General features: G+C 44.2%; 1 protein-coding gene across 2 annotated transcripts in view; it reads right to left on the reverse strand.

The window, feature by feature from the left end:
- DYM (dymeclin) overlaps positions 1–20035 on the reverse strand; it is a 1763009-nt gene that overhangs the window by 386738 nt on the left and 1356236 nt on the right. For both annotated transcript variants that reach the window (XM_069626954.1, XM_069626953.1), the window contains one exon: positions 687–789. In XM_069626954.1, the coding sequence (XP_069483055.1) occupies positions 687–789 (103 nt within the window). The remainder of the gene's footprint in view (positions 1–686; positions 790–20035) is intronic.

A 20035-nucleotide genomic window follows, 5' to 3' on the forward strand; every position in this document is an offset into this window, starting at 1 on the left:
CAATTATCAGAAATACCTGTGCATAATTTGGCTCTTAGTGTACCTTGCTTCACTGTGGAAAAACTGACTGAAATAAGTGCTGCTTTTATTATATTATAACACAACACACTAACCAATTTCAGGTCACATTACACTAGAATAAAATGAGAAAAAAACCTCCTAGACAAAAAAGGTAAAGTCGGTTTTCTACTCAGCATTTAGGGAGGCAACCACTTTGAGGCGTCTTTGCCATAAGTGAGCACTGTGATTGTCCCCAATGACGAAACAAATAACAGGTTTTCCCCCATTCCACTCCACTGTGTATGTGATAGAACAGCACACATAATGGAGGCAAATCAAGCTTGCCAGACTCTATGTTAACTGAAGCAGAAGACCTGTTCATCAATAACGATATATCCCTTTTGAAATAGCTACATATCAACATCTTTCAGCTTTGTCATTGTAAAGTGATTGAACTCACAGACTCCATGTGAGTAGATGGGTTGTTTTGCTGTTGGCGTGTACAGTCTTTGTTTGGTTTTTAGTTATAGACACGGTGTCAGTTTGTCAGGGGCTCCCAAAATCCGGGGTCAGTGGTTGCTTAGTTGCCAAAGAGTTGTATCAACCTTGGCGGCTCCAGAGTGCCGTGGCCTGCATGATTATGACATTCGGATGAGAAACATCAGAAAAACACACTGTCTACTCACATAATCGGGAAGCGGGGAGTCATCGGAGCCCAGTGTTCCTCTGAGAGACTGTGTTGCCTGCTCCAGGACCTTGTTGTGTTTTTTTGACAGCAAGGCAAACAAACTGAGGAGAAACAAGACAAACCACTGTTTAAAAGATGACATATTTCCAATGAGCTGTGATATACACAGTTACATGTAAGCACTTGACAATAAATGAACACGGCTGGAGGGTCTTCAATTCTTATCCTGTGTGTACATGATGTAAATGATGGTGAACAGAGGCGTGCGGCTATCCTCACACTACTTGAATAGAAATGTTAATGCAACATCTCACGAATGGTTTCTATGACTCGCTGCCGAGCAGCGCTCCGGACTATCGGCCACTGTGTAAGTATTGCAGATCTTTTCTTCAGAATAACTGCAAGCGGCACTCATCATTACTGCAAGCAGAAATGATCAACATCCAGTACCTAGTATCATCTAATAACAATTACTTAATGTTACTATAAAACCTCAGACCTCTCTGATGGGAACCTAATTGCACAATAATAGATTATTCCGTTATTGGAGCCAAGGTGGATTTCTCCAATTCTCTTTACGTAGCCATTTGTCAACGCTACCTTCAGGCACATGCAGCAGAAACCATATCTCAGGCTGACTTCATGTCATATTGAACCATTACCAGAAGAAGATTTGTCAAAGACTTTATCTGACATTCAGAAACAGAAATTTACTTTGAGAACTGACTATCAATAAGGCAGAGCGCGATTAGCCTGTACCAACTTTCTATACCAGAAACCATATCTCGCCTGCACTAAGAAGACTACACGGACTGCCCGTTAATGCTCGTTTTAGTTAGTATCCCTAACACACAAAGCTCTTCACAGCCAGGCCCCCGACACAGCCAGGCCCCTGTGTACATAAAACAAATCCACTTGAATAGTGCACCCAATCACCCACAGCGCACCAAAACAAGATGCACATTGATTGCCCCGTGCTGCCAGCGGGCTAAGGCATTCGGTCGGTCCTTTCCAGTTGCTACAGCAATACTTTGGAAAGTTCCACCTCAAGAGCTTCGACTCTTTTATTAAGGAGAGGCATTGGGCCTCATTACAAGTTCGGAGGTGCAGGAAAACATTGGTGGTAATTCTGTTACCGCCACTATTTTGGGCGGTAACAGAATAAACACTGCTTTCACTGCATGCACTGCCGAATTTTGGCATTGGCAGTGAAGTGGAGGATTTACCCCCAGCAACAAGCTGGAGAAGCTGAGATTTTATCGCCAAAAATCGGCGTATTTACCACACTGTAATGTCGCTGGAGGTAAATCCACCAAAAATCGCCATCTAGTGATATGGACTCCAAAAATAGGGAATTACCGCCACTTGTGATATCGTGGTAAATCCACAGGACCAAGTAAGTGGAGGGAACAGTAACCAATTTTGGTGGTAATTTGGCATCTTTAAATCCAAATTGCCACCACACTCAGAATGAGGCCCATTAACTCTTCTAACCCTGCCTTTGCTCATTCTACACCCCAGAAAGCATTTGGTCACCCGTTGCCATCAGCAGCAGATAAACACCAAACGGAAAATGAACCTCATCCCAGCCCTGCCAACGGCAACTGATTCATAGGTACTGAAATGATGTACACAGTATTTCAGAAAATCTGCACGGATGTCTCTCAATACATTTATATCCCCGCATACAATAGCTGATAACAGGGCTTTGCGCAGAGGGTGGTGCTGGTCACAAGTGCCCTTCGTCACTGGATCGCCTGTTGTCTTGTTGGGCAGAAGGGGGTATGGGTTACTTCATCATAAAAGCAGTCTCTGTTCTACAAAAGCTGTGGTCTGGAAGAATAGATGTAGGACTAAATGTCTAGGCCTTGGAATGTAATGGTAGGTGGTCTTGTATTTCTGCCATTTTGGTAGCCTCGCTGGGCATCAGCCTATACTCTCATGTGCTTGTCACTAGGGTACTCATCCTCTACATCCTGATGAGGGTGCACAACTGCACTTCCCTATGTTTTTATATTGAAATCTGTCCGTTATCGCTTTCGTGCTTAGCGAAAGTTTGTAATAATTTAAGACACTGGTTTTTGAGATTGAAATAAATATGTCCAAAAACTGTTAATTGTTGTGAGGATCTCGCATTCTGATTATTTTTGTTATCAATAGAATCCAAGAACTGCAAGAGGAGGAAACTTGAATTGAAGCATTCTCCTGCTTCACGCTGAAACTCGGGAGCAATTCAGCAGCAAAGATTGGTTGGCTCCAACCTCCTGCCCACTAGGAAGGAACCGAAGATTCTGCTCTTCAAGGAAAAATAAATACACTGTCCCGTAATGACTGTTAACAGATGTCACACCTTCTCGAGCCACCCTTCTCCCGCTGAGCTACCGTGTAAACCCTTTCTTTGCCCAATATGAACCAGTTACATACATATGTTTCATTATGTAAACCAGAGTTTGGTTTCTAAGCGCAGATCCGGGATTCAAACCTCTGTTGCTCCCTGTGGTCTTGCTTCCAAGACCGGCGCGTTGCCCCTGTCCTATCCTCATAAATACACAAAACCCCTATGAAAACAAAAGCCAGCAGCTGACGAGTCACCCTAGCAGAGTGGATAAAGCAACAGAATAACTATTCCTGTGATTTAAGGTGGGCACATATGTCAACAGAGGGAGTTGCATGTGAGGCTGACTGCCAACACAGAAAACATGAAGATGAATAACTATCAAATATGATATTTGCTGCATCGGCAGAACAGGATTCAAGGCATTACACTGAGCTTGAACTACCAGATGATTATAGGAAAATCAGATTTACAAAAAACCCATTCTACTAGTCATTAGCACCGATCTTGGGTCAATGAGAGAATATCAGTCCCTCACAAATGAACAAGACTGTGGGACCTTCGTTTGGGACCTCTCTATCTATAATCCCTCCCGCTCCCTCCGTTCAGCTGACCACTTCCTTCTCACCATTCCCCCTTCCCCATGTGCCTCCTCCCATTTCCGCTCCTAGCCCCCCTCCAATGGAACTCCTTACCTCTCTCAATCCGCTCTATACCTACCTTTTCCTCCTTCCGCACTTCCCTGAAATCTCTCCTTCTCCATTCCCCGCCTTGAAACCTTCCCCACCTCTCACCCTCTCCCCTTCCCTCAAATCTTCCCTATGACCCTCTCCTCCCTCCCTCACTCACTCACTCACTCCAACCTTATATCCCTTCTGTTTCTCCCCTCCTCCTACCCTTCCTCACGACTCCCCTTCACCCTCACAGATTAATTGCTCTACTACTGTTTTTTATTGGTTCGATTCATTGTAAATTGCTTCTTGTTATAATGTTCTATGTATTCTGTTATAATGTAAAGCGCTTTGGATGAAAGCGCTATATAAACATAATAAATACAAATACAAATTTGAGCCAGGTCACAGCTGGGTACTTGCTTGCACCTTTAAAAGTCCTGTACATCTCAATGTTAAAAGAGAACATTCCAGAATATGCACGATGCTAGCATCACTTTTATTAGCACAATCCCCCGGGTGTTGGGTTGGAATGGCATGAAGTATCCATTCCGAATGCCTTAATACATACTAAATTCTTTTCCTCTGGGAAATCCTAAACATCAAACAGTTAGGCGAGTTTGGGATCATTTCTGGCCTTTGGACTAACTCAGTCAATCTAGATCTGTCTTTTTTAAAAGTTTTAATTGTTCACAGGCTCTTCATGGAGATGATGAAAACAACGGACCATTTCAGCTACCTAAAGATGGCCTTTTATGTGTCTGGGCGGCCAAAACTAATTTGAGCTGGTCATTGAAACGCATGGAGAAAAATTCCATCTCCTAAGGCAAATTGCTTATATTCTTTGGACTGTGGCACTGAAACTCGTGAACACCTCACACATCATTTTAGTGTTATTTTGTGGAAAAGCTCCACATTATCCCTTTACAAGATGGAAGCACGGTTTGGAGATTTCTATGTCGAGACCATAAGCCAAATGTCTGCAACTGGATTCAGAGAGATTGGACAATGAGTAAACTGACTTTAAAAGGTAACTTTCGGGAATAATGTCCGCTTAAAAAAAGAAAAAAATAATTTACTGAAGACAATGGAATCAGCTGAGCTCCTCTTTCAAGGAACTGCTTTCAAGTCTTAAGCAACGAGAACCCCAGTCCCAAACTGGATTTTAAGAGGTACATTTCAGCTAAATATATATGCCAGCTTCCTGCATTAATCAGATATGCTATTCAGAAAAATGTTGCCACCCAATTTTATCATTCTAGCTGAATGTTTTGGAAAATTAAACTGTCAAGGGCATGAATTGTTATTAGAAAAGGAAATGAATGCTGGGAAGCGCTTAGAGCAAGAGGGTTGAACGAATGTACCGACCTGTTGAACAAACAGTTGCACAACACAAACATTATGACAACTTCACAAATGCAATCCTATCGGTACGCCCCTAAATTACAGGCTCTCCATGCCTGAAAATCAGTCCTATCTTGTTGAAGTTCCCAGTAAGTACTATGTAAATATATGATCTGGAACCGTTCATGGATTCACTATTTCTTTAAAAAGCGTTTAGAGCTAATTATAACACATTGAGCAATAGAGAAGGCATTTCAGGGAATTAACAAGACCAATGGGATATTAAAGTAATGTCATCCAAGTTGTGACACGTTGGGGACAGTGCACCAGATCTTAGTAGGCCGACTGACCACAAGTGACACTTGCCGCAAATGCTAATTTGGTTTAGATTCAAAAGCAGTCCCATTAATTTCCATTGCCCAATTATTACCCAGATCCCACATGCAGAAGAAGATATTATTAGCCTGCAGAGAAATGTTGGTTCTATGGTTTCCCAGTTAAGTCCCACTCTGACTATGGAGCACATAAGTCAGGGTGGCCATTTGCTTGATCACTAGAAGGACTAGTATTGAGGGTCGTGTAGCTGTGCTTCGTTAGAGTACATTATAAGATCACAATCACATTGGAGATTTAGCCTAATGTTAGCAAAAATGGAAAGCAAAAGTTCTGTACATCTGCATTTTCAAAGTACCATACACAGACATTCTTATTCAATACAAACTCTTTTTGACATTTAAGAGCAGAAATGCCTATATCTTCATGTTTAAATATGTGGCACTGCCAAAAAGAAAACGTCATTCATGTGTACATGCACGAGGTTACGCTTTTGAAAAACATCAGCAACCACCTTCAGCCGTAGCCACTTCAAGGGTGGCTCGTCCATAATGGTCTGTGGGTGTGGGGGCAGTGAGCCATCAGAAATCTTGCTTATTATGGAGGAGCCTTGCCAGACCAGGGGTGCTGGCATCAGCTGATTGTTACAGCCCCGGGAGCACTACTGGGCTGGTTTGAACTGTCAAAACGAAACAGTTTCCCTTTGACAGTTCATAACCCTCCCAGCCACGCACTGGGGTACTGCACATTTTTATGTGTAAGCGGATGCTCCTGCGCCTCCCCGTACATATAAACGGACAGGGGGCACTGTGTCCTCAGCACTCTGCTTCCTGTTCATGCTGTGCAGGGCCGAATTGCTATCTGGAGGTCAATGCCGAGCTGAATCCGGAGCAGAGCTGGTTCAGGTAAGATTTTTATTTTGTATGTATAATGTATATAATGTTTGTGTGAATGAGTGAGTGTATAAATGACATGTGTGGCTGTGTTGTGTGAATGTGTGCGAGTGTGTGTTTGTGCTGGGTGCCGGGCATGGGTGGAGGTTAAGGGATCGGCAACAATGCCTTTATTACTGGGCATCTACCAGAGATGCTCAGTAAAAAAACTATCATCCTTTCCTTTATCAACTGGTGGTTGAAAAAAGAAAGGGTGATGTGTTATTATTAGGCTAGGCTGGCATGTTGGTGCTACCAGTCCAGCTATTTCCTCCCTTGGTAACTTATTAATAAAGACAAAGCCAACAGGAGTATGTTCTTCAGTGGGGATACTGTCATATTGACAGAGCCAGGGTGGACACGTTTTCTTATAGTATGATTACTGGCATCATGTGTAAAGCAAACACGAGAATGTGCTTCCATAGGATATATTGGTGCAGCCAGCATGGAAATGTATGGGCACAGCCAGTGTGAAAATGTTTTTATACTGGCATATATTGTGGGTGAAGGCATCATGAAAATGCATTGGAAAATGTGCCTGTGCACGGTTGGTGACTTGCATCTATTGCATTTTTGGAGTGGTGGTACCCTACAAAATGAATTGCAAACCGTCTGGCTTTTTATCCAGTTTTTCACAGAAAGTGTGTTGTACAAAGCACTCTTTTAACCCAATAAAGTAATTTCCCCCTTCCATTTGATTGTTCCGTACTGCATCCCCTTGCTATTTTCAATTCATTCATGTTAAAATAGATTTAAAACCAGGTAGTTAGATTTAGATCAGTTCGATACATCCATTAACTTTTCTTATAGCAAAAAAGATCTCCGTGAATTTATTTGGAATATGACACTTAATGATGGCAAATGCTTATAAGCAAAGGTTAATGATTATCTCTTGTATCACTAAACGGAATTATTAAACTTCTACAAAGCATAATATCCTAAAATATATTTTTGTTTTGTATAACTTGATCCTAGAGCAATTCACATCCATCAGTCATTTGCCAATAACACATACATCTACTATAAATCCTCCTTATAAATCCTCCTGATGTGTCATTTTCTGGTGAAACACATGTAGAACATGTCTTGGAGGGCAATTAAAAAGGATATACTAATTGATTAAAAAAGGCTATGTGAAGAGTAAAACATATTTTGGTGAAGGTTGCACTTTAAGTTGCAAAAGTGAAAAATATATATTAATGGGAAAAAAGGACTATTTCAAGGTAATGCATCAACCAAAAAAATGGTGATGACAACACAGTTAAACAAAATATAATGTCTAAAGCTTAATTGGTAAGAATATCTATTGCAAGTGAAATCATACAGGGTTTTGAATGAAAACTAAATCAAAATAATTATATATTCTACTGATCAGTAAGCGCAAGTTTATTTCCTTCTTGTTTGAGAAACGATTTGTTTGGAATTAGGTGAAGCCCATGGGAAAATGCTGCTGCAGATCATATTATAAGTAATGAGTGCAAGCGATTCCGATATACTATCATCTGCCACAGTGAAATAATTTATCATGAGCATTTGTTGGGAAAGGCTCCTGTGCACTGTTGGTGACTTGCACCTATTGCATTTTTGGATTGGAATTACCATTCAAAACCAATTACAAACTGTCTGGGCTTTTTACCCAGATTTTCACAGAAAGTGTGCTGTACAATGCACCATTTTAACCCAATATTAAAAAGAATTTTCGGGGGAAACCCCGTAATCCCCTTTTGTTGGTTGGGGCTTCATCGCTATGCTTGGTTTATCTGACATATTTGTGGGAAATATTTATGCCACTCCAAATAAAAATGTCACCAGGTGCCACAAGCCTCTCATCAATATCGTAATGTTTTTGAGATTCACCCGTCTAGAGTTTGCTTGGTTTAGGGAAAAACATCTCTAGTCTCTCAAACGTGATGTACTGCAATATCCATCTTAGCTAGGGACTCCCTTTAGCTCTCCAGTAACTGTCATTTGTTCTGTGGCTAGAACTTGCTCATATTCTACCTTGATATCGGATGTGTCCATAATGCTTGCCAAGGGCAGAACCATATCATTAACAGTTAAACATGCATCAATTACCTGCCCTTTCAAGCGCATCATGTAAAGCTGCTCTTAATATGCTAGCATTTCAGGTCTTGAATTTGGACCATGCTTTTGGCACAAGCTCTATGAGAATGCTACGACGCAGGTATGGATTTAATCCACCTCATCTGTTAATGGACAATTACGTTCTTCATTTATATAATCAATATCAATTCCTTTATCCCCACTTTGTCTATTGGCCATTCATGTCATTGCCCCCTTCACTTACATCCGGCGCTCTTTTTCACCGGGACCTTCTTGCAACCAGTTTTCATACAAGAATATCCCAATCAGAGGCCGTTTATGCTCATCCGGCACAATATAATGCTAATTTAGAAGGACCTGGTCTCCTAGGTGGTTCTAACCCATCTCTGTAAAACAGTTAAGGAGATGAGCACTGGCTTCAGACATAACCACTAGCCTATTGATAGCAAGTTCACATCCTGGCAGGTCTGACTTCGCTCTTCATCTTACGAAGGTTGTCATTTTAAGAAGGCTGAGTGCCATTAAATTGGGTAATAATACCACCAATTAGCACAGCATGTAGCAACTGAAGGAATCTGGTATGAAGCGATATTTAAAAATGTACAATTACTAAATGACTTATTTAAAGACATTGTGCACAGTAACCATATTGAAACACAGGCTGCTCTTTGCTGCTATGTTACAGTCACATTCAATATATTTTTTCCTGACCCTTTAAAATACCAGTAGCCACCACTACCCCTCCACCCCCGAACGTGTACAGGCCATAGGGTGTTCTGTCATATCCATCCGGCATCCTAACCCACAGAACACAGGACATCACAGCCACAATTGACAGAGCGGTATCATTATGTTCTTTTTAGGAGACACACTATCAGACATGCTTCTCTTTTGCATGCCTTATGTAGGTGGCCACACTCCATTAACCTTGTCACATTTCATCTTAACTTATTGGGACGTGGTTTGTGTGCATACTCTATAAATGAACATTTGGCCAACGCACTTGGATTGATCCAAATTCACAAAATCCTAAGGATTATAACAAAAAGTCTGCTACACACATTTCACAATAGAGTAATTTCCCCTTATCACACTTTACCCTAGGACAGATCTCAGACCAAACTGACAATGGAAAACTGGATAAAAGTAGAAGTAATATATCAAATATATCAAATTACTTTGAAATCAGCACAAAAAAAGTGAAAAGTGCGAGATGGCAGCCATTACCCGATCAATCATAGTCTGACGTATAGATGATTGTAATGGCTTATAGCTTCCTATCCACACAATGATTGGTAGAATGAAAGAAAAGAAAATACTGCAGCAAGAGTAGTTACCTAAGTACAACATATTACACCCATTAACATACTCAATTACAACATGCTCACCTTGGAAACAAGACAATGCCATTCACCATGGGTTCATTATCGCAGTCAAACCACCTCACCCTTCACAACCCCAAGGTCAATGAATTGATTACCATTAGTGTGTATTAGAAGTGACATTGATTATTAACCCAATAAGCCGGTTATGTTTTTACAGTGCTGACAGTCTTGAGCAGTCCGTCATGAAGGGCTAGATAATTCGCAAAAAAGATTATTATTACAGGCCAAGATGAGCTGCAAGAGCACCACTCTCGCCCACAGCTCCCCCACAATTATCTTAAAACAGGTCAATAAAAAGGCAGGCATCTCAAATTCACTAGTCACAATAATATGGATCTTCTGCATAAAAATAAGGCCAGTATACAAGATAACTATTCAGGCATTTAAGGTATGTTCAGACCAGATGCTAGAGGATCTGAGGAAAAGAAACATCTTCACTGTGCAATAGGTAACCCCTTAAGGGCTTCTGGCTTACTTTGCTGATATTTGGACCGAGTGTGGCGACGAGCGCTGCATTTTATGATACTTTTCCCTGTTGGCCTTTGCTTATTGTGTAGCTGAGCTCCACATCTCTCTTCAAGCCTGAATGCCAGCATCAGCTTCGCTTTGCCCAGTTGGGCCATTCGTGACTTGCCCTCCCCTCCACCTTCCATCATGGCCACCGCCTCCACTGAGCACTGGAGTGCTCAGGTGTCTGCCCTGCCTCCAGCCTGATTGATCCTCCATTCCACTATCGGGGTCAATCACGAGCCGGCCAGCGAGAGCCGGCCGACGTAACAAAGGCCCCCATTAAGGCCCCCATTAAGGCCCCCTGACTGGCCCTGTCCAGCGCTGGAGGGAGCACCTCTCCCTGCTACGACTCCTTGTCCCTTTGCCTCTTGACAACGCTCCCAAAGGATTCACACTAACTTGTTCAACTGACGCTTTGCCCACAAACAAAATCATGTCTTTTCTACTGCTCTGGTAAGCAACATGTTTCGCATTTGTCTTGTTCGGTGTCCTGACCCACGTTTAAGCTATCATGCTGCAACATTTGGTGCTGTGGGCTTAGAAAATTCAAGATGGCGGAAAACCCACATGTGCGCTGAAATCCAGGAAAGCTGCGCAGTTTGTGCGCACACTAAAATGGTTGCCTCACTTGCCACCCACCAGTGCGAGAATGAAAGGCTGGGTTGCCATGAGGGAAATGGGTTGCCAAAGGAAAAACAGTAGCGCCGGTTAGCTTCAAAGCGCTTTAAAACCACCATTGGACTACCCGCACAGTAGTCTGAAACCATTGGGAGTGGCAATGCTGATTGCCAAAAGCAAACCCATAACTGTTGGGAATTCATTTTCTTAAATCCCAAAAATGGGTGCAGTACCAGTACTCACCACTATCCAAAAGCCGGCAGTTTTAAAACCACTCTGTTTCCCTGAAGGCAAGTCAAAATGCCTATTTTCAAACATTGCAATATGTGCAAAATATTCACTGAACACCAGCAGACATTTGGTAGAATGGAGTTTTGTGTGCCTACAAAATCTGGGAAATGAAGAGCCCAGAACAATGCTTATAACAAAACTAGCTGAGCTATGGAGTCAGCAGTTTAAGTTGCACTGGATTTAAAGACACTAAAATCTAAATGTTTAAATTGACTGAGTGACCTACTTTTGAGTGTCACATAGGTTGCAATTGTTTAAATGTCATAGTTTAAACTTAGAATCAGCATCATAGCTGCATATGTAAAAAAATGTCTTGACTTAGACTGGGGAACAAAAAGTGACATTTTATCTGAAACTTGGCTTAAGGAACTGAATTCTGCCTGGCAACTACCCCCATCAGGAGTGAAATTTGAGTCACCACTGTGTTCCCAGGCCAACCTTCCTTTTGCTGCCCACACTAAGGATATGCCATCTATCTGATAATTGAATTATCTGTGCTCTGCAAGAGAGTGAACAAAGCCCTCTTCACTCAGGCAAAGGTTTTTATTACCGCAGTCGTAAATTGTAGCTTCCTCTTGGCAAGAGCTGGGAGGGGCACTGCCTGTGAGAGCAAGCTGGCTTGGCAGAAGCTGGAAAGACTGGTTTCTATACCATGTGACCTGGGAAACCACACCCCTTTGGAGCCAGAACATAACTTTAAAAAGATGAATAACTCATAGAGCGGACATGTGAAAATTTTATAAATGATACCATAATTCTTGTGATTTTTCTGCACACATTTTAAGAGGTTTTTCGACCCGGTGGCATGTTCAGGGGGGTTTTAGCGGAAAAGTGGATATTACTCTAAATGTATGCATGTTAAAAATCTGAAACTTCATCAGTTAATGTCCCTACTCCCTGCACACATGTATGTAAAGTTGGGTCAATGTCAGAAATTGAAAAATCAGTTAAAAAGTGAAATATGTGCCATTTCTGAATGCAAGCTCCCAGGAAGAGCAGAGTTTGAACAGGGTATACCTCCTGTAATGCATGATGGGTGCATATGATTTTAAAACAATATGTACCTCTGCAAATATGTATTTGTTTCAAATCTAGATTTGTGTGTAAGTTGACAGGAGGAGTGGACTTTCTGCAGGCTGTAAAATGACATCACTCTGACTCACAGTTCATTCCCCAATCAAATGATAAATGGAAGTTTGACCAATTAGAAGCTGAGAGAGAGGTAGGGTCAGTGATGCTAGAACACACCCACATTCTAAACACATAAAAGCAGACAGACAGGACAGATAGGGACTTTCCAAATCCATCTGCAGCGGGACGCTCTGCCGGAAAAATCCATACTTACCTCCATCAACCTCCAGAAAGCCAAACTAGAGACTTCAATCTATCCAGAACTAAGAGAACCAGAGAGAAAGCAGTGCTGTACCCAGAGAGACCCAGACCAGCAGAGAGAGCTGACCCAGATCACTGTGAAGTGCAGAGGCCAGACCAGACCAGAGTCCAGTCTAAAACCCTGACCAGATCCATGGCGAGGCCCATTTAATTCAAGAATATAGTGTGAGTACCCAGCAGAACTGTGTAGAACCAATCTCTTAGTTTAAATTCATCTAATTCAATCTATTTAACCTAAGTAGAACTGCCTCCTAGCTGTCACCTGTCATTTCTAGTTGCAAGCTGCACTTGTCATTTTGAGCTTTTGAAATTTGCAAACCCAAAAACGACCTTTATTAAATCGCTCATATCTCCGCGACCGTTTGGGCTAGAGACTTGCAGTAACTTTCCTCTGATAGCTTAGAATCGTAGCTTTGAATCGCACCAAGAACCGCATTCCTACCCCTTATAGTTTTACCGCAATCGCGGAACACGCATCCGCGAATTTTACCGCGATTTGCAATTTCTTCACATGTAAAAACTGCTGCTGCTTGCCTTCCATTTGCCAGAAATTCGTTTAACCTGCTAACTATCCCTGCATCATTGCTAGTGTGAGCCTGGACTAATATTAACTAGATACCACTTACCCTGAACCTCTGAAAGGGAATTAAAAAGCATTTCCAGCATATTTCTCATCCATTGCTAGCACATATCAAAGCATTTGGGCCCGTGTTTTCAAAACTCCTATCTGTTTTCTGTTGTCTAAGCTTGGGGGGGATTGAACTGATTACATTGATTGCATTTCTGAGAACTGTGTGCTTCCTTCCATTTCCTTGCATTGCATTAAGGGGTGGAGGGGATTGCCAGAGAAAAGTGATTACCTTGTTTGTTGAAATCATATTGAGTATTTTCTGTATTGCATTTTCATTCAACATTACATCCATTTGAACCCTATAAAGCATTTTCTACCACATTATAATTTTGTTCCTATTTACCAGTCAACTCATTAGTGATTATAAAGAAGTGTGCTAGTGCCCGATTCTCCATTGTTAATCTTTAACATATCAGATTAAGGGTGATATTCAAGTATTAATTTATTATAAAGTGTGATATATCTATTTTAAATTATCAAATAAACCTTTTAATTTGCAAAACAGAACTACTTCTTGGCTCAGTGGGGTCAGGGGGATTCCAAGAGAGGGGTGTTATATAGGGGTAGTCATCCAGAACGCATGAACTGGACCTAAAGATATATCAATAAGGGTTTTCATTCAGTATTATAGACTAGGCGTTGACTTAGCTGTAGTGTTGAATTGAATCCTCTTACAAATTGGGGGCTCGAGCCGAGACGTTGGGTTAGATTTACCATTTGTGCAGCTTAATACAGTGTGCTAACTGACGGGATACATACATCCGGTCGGATCACCACGCGGCATTACGCTGTGAAGCATTCCTCAAAAGGGACACTCCAAGAAAAGTTCTGTTCTGCAAAAATAAAATACAAACTTCTGTAAGTCAGGACAGAGACCAATCTCTAGAATGACGACCTTAGTAGACATGAAAATGGCCAGAGAGCACCTCTTGCATAAGCTATTTGTGAGAGGTGAATGGGTTGAACAGGGCCAGGATGCGTGGTTGCAGGCCATCACACAACAGGTCACTGAAACAGGGTCAGATATATATAGAGATCAGGGTCCCTTACATGTGGCCCTGAGTGAACTATATATGGCTCCTAAAGCCAAAGAGGAACACGACAAGATTGTTAGGATAGCGGCATACCTGTACCTATATATGGGAGACATGCAGGATAGATGTGCTGAAAGCCAAAATCTGGCAAATAGGCAACAGATGGTGTTAGAGAAGGTCCAATCTGACCTGGTCTCTTCTGAGCAGAGGCTGCAGAGGAGCCAGGAGTCAGAAAATGACAGCAGACTGTACATCACTAAAATGAAGGAGGATATGGATGTGCTGCAAAAGGAAAAGTCAGAACAGGATACCAGATTTCTGGCCCTGCAGAAGGAGCACCAAGACAGTTTGGACTCCTTACTGCAGAGCCAGAAAAAGCTGGAGCAACAATTAGACTTTAACAGGGCATGCACGGAGCAGGTAGCCACCCTGCAAAGTCATCTAGATAGAGTGAAGGTAGAGAGCAACAAGCTGATCTTGAAAGACCTGGATACCCAGGCAGAGTTTGATGAGGAGCGCCAAAAAGCTGGTGCCCTTCAACGGCAAAGGGACGACCTGGCGGCACAAATGCAGGCTCTTAGTCAGGAAAGGGATACCTTAGGCCAGGAAGTCTGCCATTTAAAAAGAAAAATGGAAGAAAATCACCTGGCCCACCAGGGCCTGGGTGACCTCCAAAAAGAACACCAGAACTTGCTAGAGCACACCAGGAGGGTGGAGGATGCTCTAGCAAGAAAGGAGCAGGCCAATAGGGACACAGCTCAGGAGGTAACCCTCCTGCAGCAAAGACTGGCCCAGTTCTCCAGGACCAACCAGGAAGCACAGAGAGAGAATGAGGCTCTCTGCCAACACAATGATAGGCTCCAACAACAGGTAGCGATGCAGGAGAGACTGATAGAGTCCAGTAAGGCCTTAACTGAAGAACTGAAGGCACAAATGCAGGCTCTTGCATTGCAACAGGGAGCAGGGGCGGATAGAGATGAGGTTCGCTGGGAAAGGGAAACTCCGGAGCATAACCTCAGGAGCCCTAGCACCAGAGGCCCTCATACCTCTCAGTCCCTGGACTCTGCCACCCCCATGTTCCCTGGCGCACATGAGCACAGGGCCACAGGGATGGCAGATTACTATCCAGCTAAGAGTATGGGGCTCATAGGCCAGAACCACTCAGGAATGGAGGGGTGGGCATCCGGGTATGGGCACCCAAGTACAGTACAGTTCAATGGGGAACCCCAGGAGAGTAGGCCCATTAAGGGCATCCTGAAAACCTCTGCCCAGTTAGGTCAGTGGAGGGGGTACCCATCAAATCCTGGCAGCAAGGAGGAATCTGAAGACCCCTCTGAACTGCGCAGGACACAGGAGACCAGGTCCCCACATTCTGCCAGCCATTCCCAGGCTCGCAGAATCCGGGAAAACCTGGAAGAACAGACGGGAACCTCTGGGAGCAGTGCCTCTGAGTCCGAGGAAGAATGGACAAGGGTTACCCGAACCAAAAAGGCCAATAAGGCAAAAAGGGCCTTGCTTAAGGACCCTTTAAAGCAGATTAAGGCGATCAGGAGCGTCATCACGCCTTACCATAAGAACGCTAAGTATTCTGTTTGGGAGCACTTAGAGTTGTTTGAGCAAATGATGGAGACTTTCCATATGAAGGACAGCCAAAGCTGTATTCAATATGTAAAGTGGACCTTCTCCCCGGAATACTCCAGTTTCTTTGCGGGGCTGGAGGACCAAAATCATTTAAGATGGTCCACATATAAGGCGGCCATCCTGAAACATTTTTCTGTTCACAGAAATCCTCAAGAGGCTCGCAAGGCAGCCTACAATTTGCAATGTGGGGAGGATCAGGCCCCACAAGAATTTGTGCAGGAGTTAAAGCGTGCTTTTGCACAGACCACAAGAAGGGTGCGCACGGACAGCAGGGAATTTATAAATACGTTTTTCCATGCCTTGCCCAAATATATTATGACCCAGCTCGTGAGGGATTTTCACGAGAAAAGATCTTTAGACTGGGTCATTGAACAGGCTACCCGGATCTATGAGGTGCAGAAACCGGTAGATAGCAAAAGTAATGCCCAGAAAAACCCCAAAGCCAACAGCACCCCTGCTGCTGCCAAGGTGGCAGAGGTAAAGGTTACCCCCGTTTTGGATTTGGAGATGGGGGGGCCTAAAAACCTGCCTGCACCTAATAATGCTAGGCCCAGAAGGTCCTCGGGCCAGTCACAGACAGGGAGCCAGGGAGGCAGCCCCACAAATGGGGTCCCTCGCTCTCCTGATTATGTAAGTCCACGTTACAAGGGAAATCGACCCATCCTGGGTTATGTGTGGACTCCTCCAGCCCAAGGGGGGGGATCCAGCCAAGCACCTAACCCAGGGAACTTCCCTCCAAACTTCCCACAGGAGGGCAGAAATTTACCAAACCCTGGGCAGAACTTTTTCCACAGATATCCTCCCGACTTTCAGCCCCAAAACCATCCATCCTTCTTTCCCCAATTCCCTGAGCCCAGACCACTGAATCCGGGAGAGGGGAGGCCAAGGGTGGAGGGGTACCCAAATCTTCCCAACCCGGGGTATTACCAGAGGAGGGATAGCTACCCTTCCCGGGATCAGCCCAGGGGAGAAAACAGGGCCCCGTATCAGCCTGAGCGGGTTTACCAGTTAGAGCGCCAGGTTCAAAACATGGCGCGGGATCTGGGTCACATACTGAGGGCTCAGCAGAACCCTCAGATGGGCGTGCCGGCGCAGAACGCACCCAACTCTGGACCTGGTGCTCCAGAACAATGACGGGGGCAGCACCCCGATAACTCACCGGTTCCCAGGGAGGAGGCACAAAGGGAAGGGGGGTGTAAAGCCTTGGAGGAAGCTTCCTTCCTCACTTGTAAACAGCCCCTGGAAACCCAGGAACCGGAAACAAAAACTCTTGCCCCTGAAAGTCTGCCTCCTAAGGAGCAGAGGGGGGGTAGGAGAAACAAAAGACCCAAACAGACTCAGTTAGAGGAGGAGGTACAGATCTTCCAATTTGAGGGAGAGGGATCCTCAGAGGATCCTGGGAAAAGGATCTTCTCCTTCAGAGAGGGGGGAACTCCTCCCAAAGAAAAATGGGTCCCTAGGGATGCAAATCCAGACTGGGGAGATGTGGAGACTGAGCTACCGCCGCCCACCATCTCATCCCAGAACCAACAGCAAGAAAATCCCCTGGTTCAAACCCATCCTGGGGACTGCCTCCAAAAAGGGGGGGGCGGCCCAGAACCGGAACCAGGGGAACCCACAATGGCTCTGATCTCCAGTTGCCAACTTTTTCTTTCAGACTCCCAAGGCTCTCCACAGAATTCTGCCCAAAATTCTTTTCTCGCGATGTCCAAAACCAGAAAATTAGCCCACCAGTTGTCCAAAAATGTACATTATCTGTGCCCCCTTGAGGAGAAGGAGGGAAGATATTATGCCCCGGTCCGAGTACAGGGGCAGGGTACAATTTTGGCACTGGTGGACACTGGATCTCAAGCTACCCTTCTGTCCAGAAGGGCCTTTGATGAACTGAATGCAGGAAGGGGAGAGAATTACCAAATTCCTCTCACCTCACTTCCTGGACAACTCCAGAACTTTGACGGGAAGGAAATTCCCGTTGAGGGGACTGCAGACTTGGACATTAAAATTGGGCGACATAAGTTGAAACACCCGGTCATAGTTGTGACCCCAGAGGGCACCCCTTGTTTACTAGGGAATGACCTCCTGAGAAGGTTGTCACCCCTAATAGATTGTGTAAACAAGGTCCTCTGGACCCAGACTAGCCGACCAATAAAATTAAAACAGAGTGTTAACCATGTTAGTTTAAACGGCACCTGCCACATGGTTGAACAAAAATCTGACCAAGTAGAATTTCACTTCCAGAACAACCAGATTCCAGACGTGACAGTAATAGCGGTAGGACAGCAGACTGGTGATGGGGGGTCCTCTCTATTTCTGAAAATCAACCTTCCTTCCAATTTAAGGTGGTATTCCACGCTGGAAGGAAACACTCTGAGATTCTATACTAATCCACAATCAGAAACTCACACTCCTATAGTCCAGAAAGATGTGAAATCAGCTCAAAGCCTGGCTGATATTCAGCAAATTGGAGAGCAGTTGTTCATCCCTGTTCAGTTAAATGATGGGAAGGACTCTGTTCTCGCTCGAGTGTGTGCGAACAACGGTAAGAGCTTCATCAGCGAAGCCATGTTTCGCCAACTCCCAAAAGATCCAGCCATTCCCACCTTCAAACTGATAGACAAATGGGAAATGGACCTGGAAGCACCTAATTCCAAACATCTCCTGCCAAGCAGGTGTATGCTCAAAATCTCCATTGGCAACAAGAGCATAGTCCACAATTGTTGGGTCGTGCGAGACGTCCCTGCCGCCTTTTACTTAGGCAGTGACATTCTCAATCGCTTTGCCATTAGTTTGGACCTAATAAACTTCAAAGCTTGGTCCCGATTAGCGGATAATCCCATGGGCTTTGATGATCCAGAAAAAGCATTTAGGTCAGCTCAATTACTACCTTATGCAGTTGAAATTCAGATTAAAGAGGAAGTCACCATCCCAGAAAGGACTCGACAATTCTCCCTGGAAGTGAAAGTTAAAAGGGGACAAGAGTTGAAAAACCCTGATGCTTACATACATCTAAATGCTTCTCTCCAACAGCAAGGGTTGGGGGTAAACCCAACACCATTAGTCAACATAGAACCTGACACCATTCCAATAGAGGTGGATAACAGCGACTTAAAGAGTATTACTCTAGCCGCAGGCACCATTATTGGAATGGCGGTTGATGACCGACATTTTTCCATCGACTTAGTAAATGAACTGTTAGGACCAATCCCCAAGGACTGTTTTGACAGTGACAGTGATGACAATACAACACCAGACAGGATCTTTACCCGGCATGGGGGGAACTTCCTGGTGTACACTTCCTGCCCCTATGGTAAGGAAGATGTGACTTGTGACTTCAGGAGGGATGAGATGATTTTCCAGGTCCATGAGGGCTGCCTTTCCCACCTGAAGCCTCGGGTCCAAATCAGCACTCTAAAGAGGGACTTCTCCACCCAGCTGGAGGAGGCCGCGGAAATAGCCAAACCAGAAGTCTTTCCAGGCTTCAGGCAGATGGTGGAAGAGAGAGTCAACCTAGCTGATGCCTGTGTGACTCTGGAACAAAAGCAAAAGTTGAAACAAGTTTTCTTGGATTTCCAAGATCTCTTTGCGGTAGACTCATATGACTGTGGTCGCACTGACATCCACACAACAACAATCCCCACGGACCCTGGCATGACTCCTGTGTTTGTGAAGCAATATCGCTTGCCTCTCGCATCAATGGAGTCCCTTACTGAAATAATTAAGAACCTTGAGTCCCGGGGAATAATCCGTCCAGTCCACAGCACCTTCAATAATCCGGTGCTGGGAATATTGAAGCCAAACGGCCAGTGGAGACTCTGTGCCGACCTCAGGGAGCTCAACAAACGGGTCCATACTTCCCGATGGCCTCTGCCCTACATTGACCAAGGGCTGGCCCAGATCCAGGGGTCACAGGTATTCACTGCAATAGACCTGACCAATGGATACTGGACTGTGCCTGTCAGTAGGGAGGACCAATACAAACTGGCTTTTACCTTTGGGGGCCAGCAGTACACATGGACCCGGACTCCCTTCGGATACCTCAACTCCGGCAATGAATTCAACATTTTCCTACATAAGGCCATGCCCGACTTGGGTGCAAGGGGTAACTTGGCTTATGTAGATGATGTCCTCATCAAAAGTTCATCTGTGGAGGAACACATAGCGGAGAT

Source organism: Ambystoma mexicanum, chromosome 6p, assembly GCF_040938575.1.
Source record: "Ambystoma mexicanum isolate Mex_15411 chromosome 6p, UKY_AmexF1_1, whole genome shotgun sequence".
Classification (NCBI taxonomy): domain Eukaryota; kingdom Metazoa; phylum Chordata; class Amphibia; order Caudata; family Ambystomatidae; genus Ambystoma; species Ambystoma mexicanum.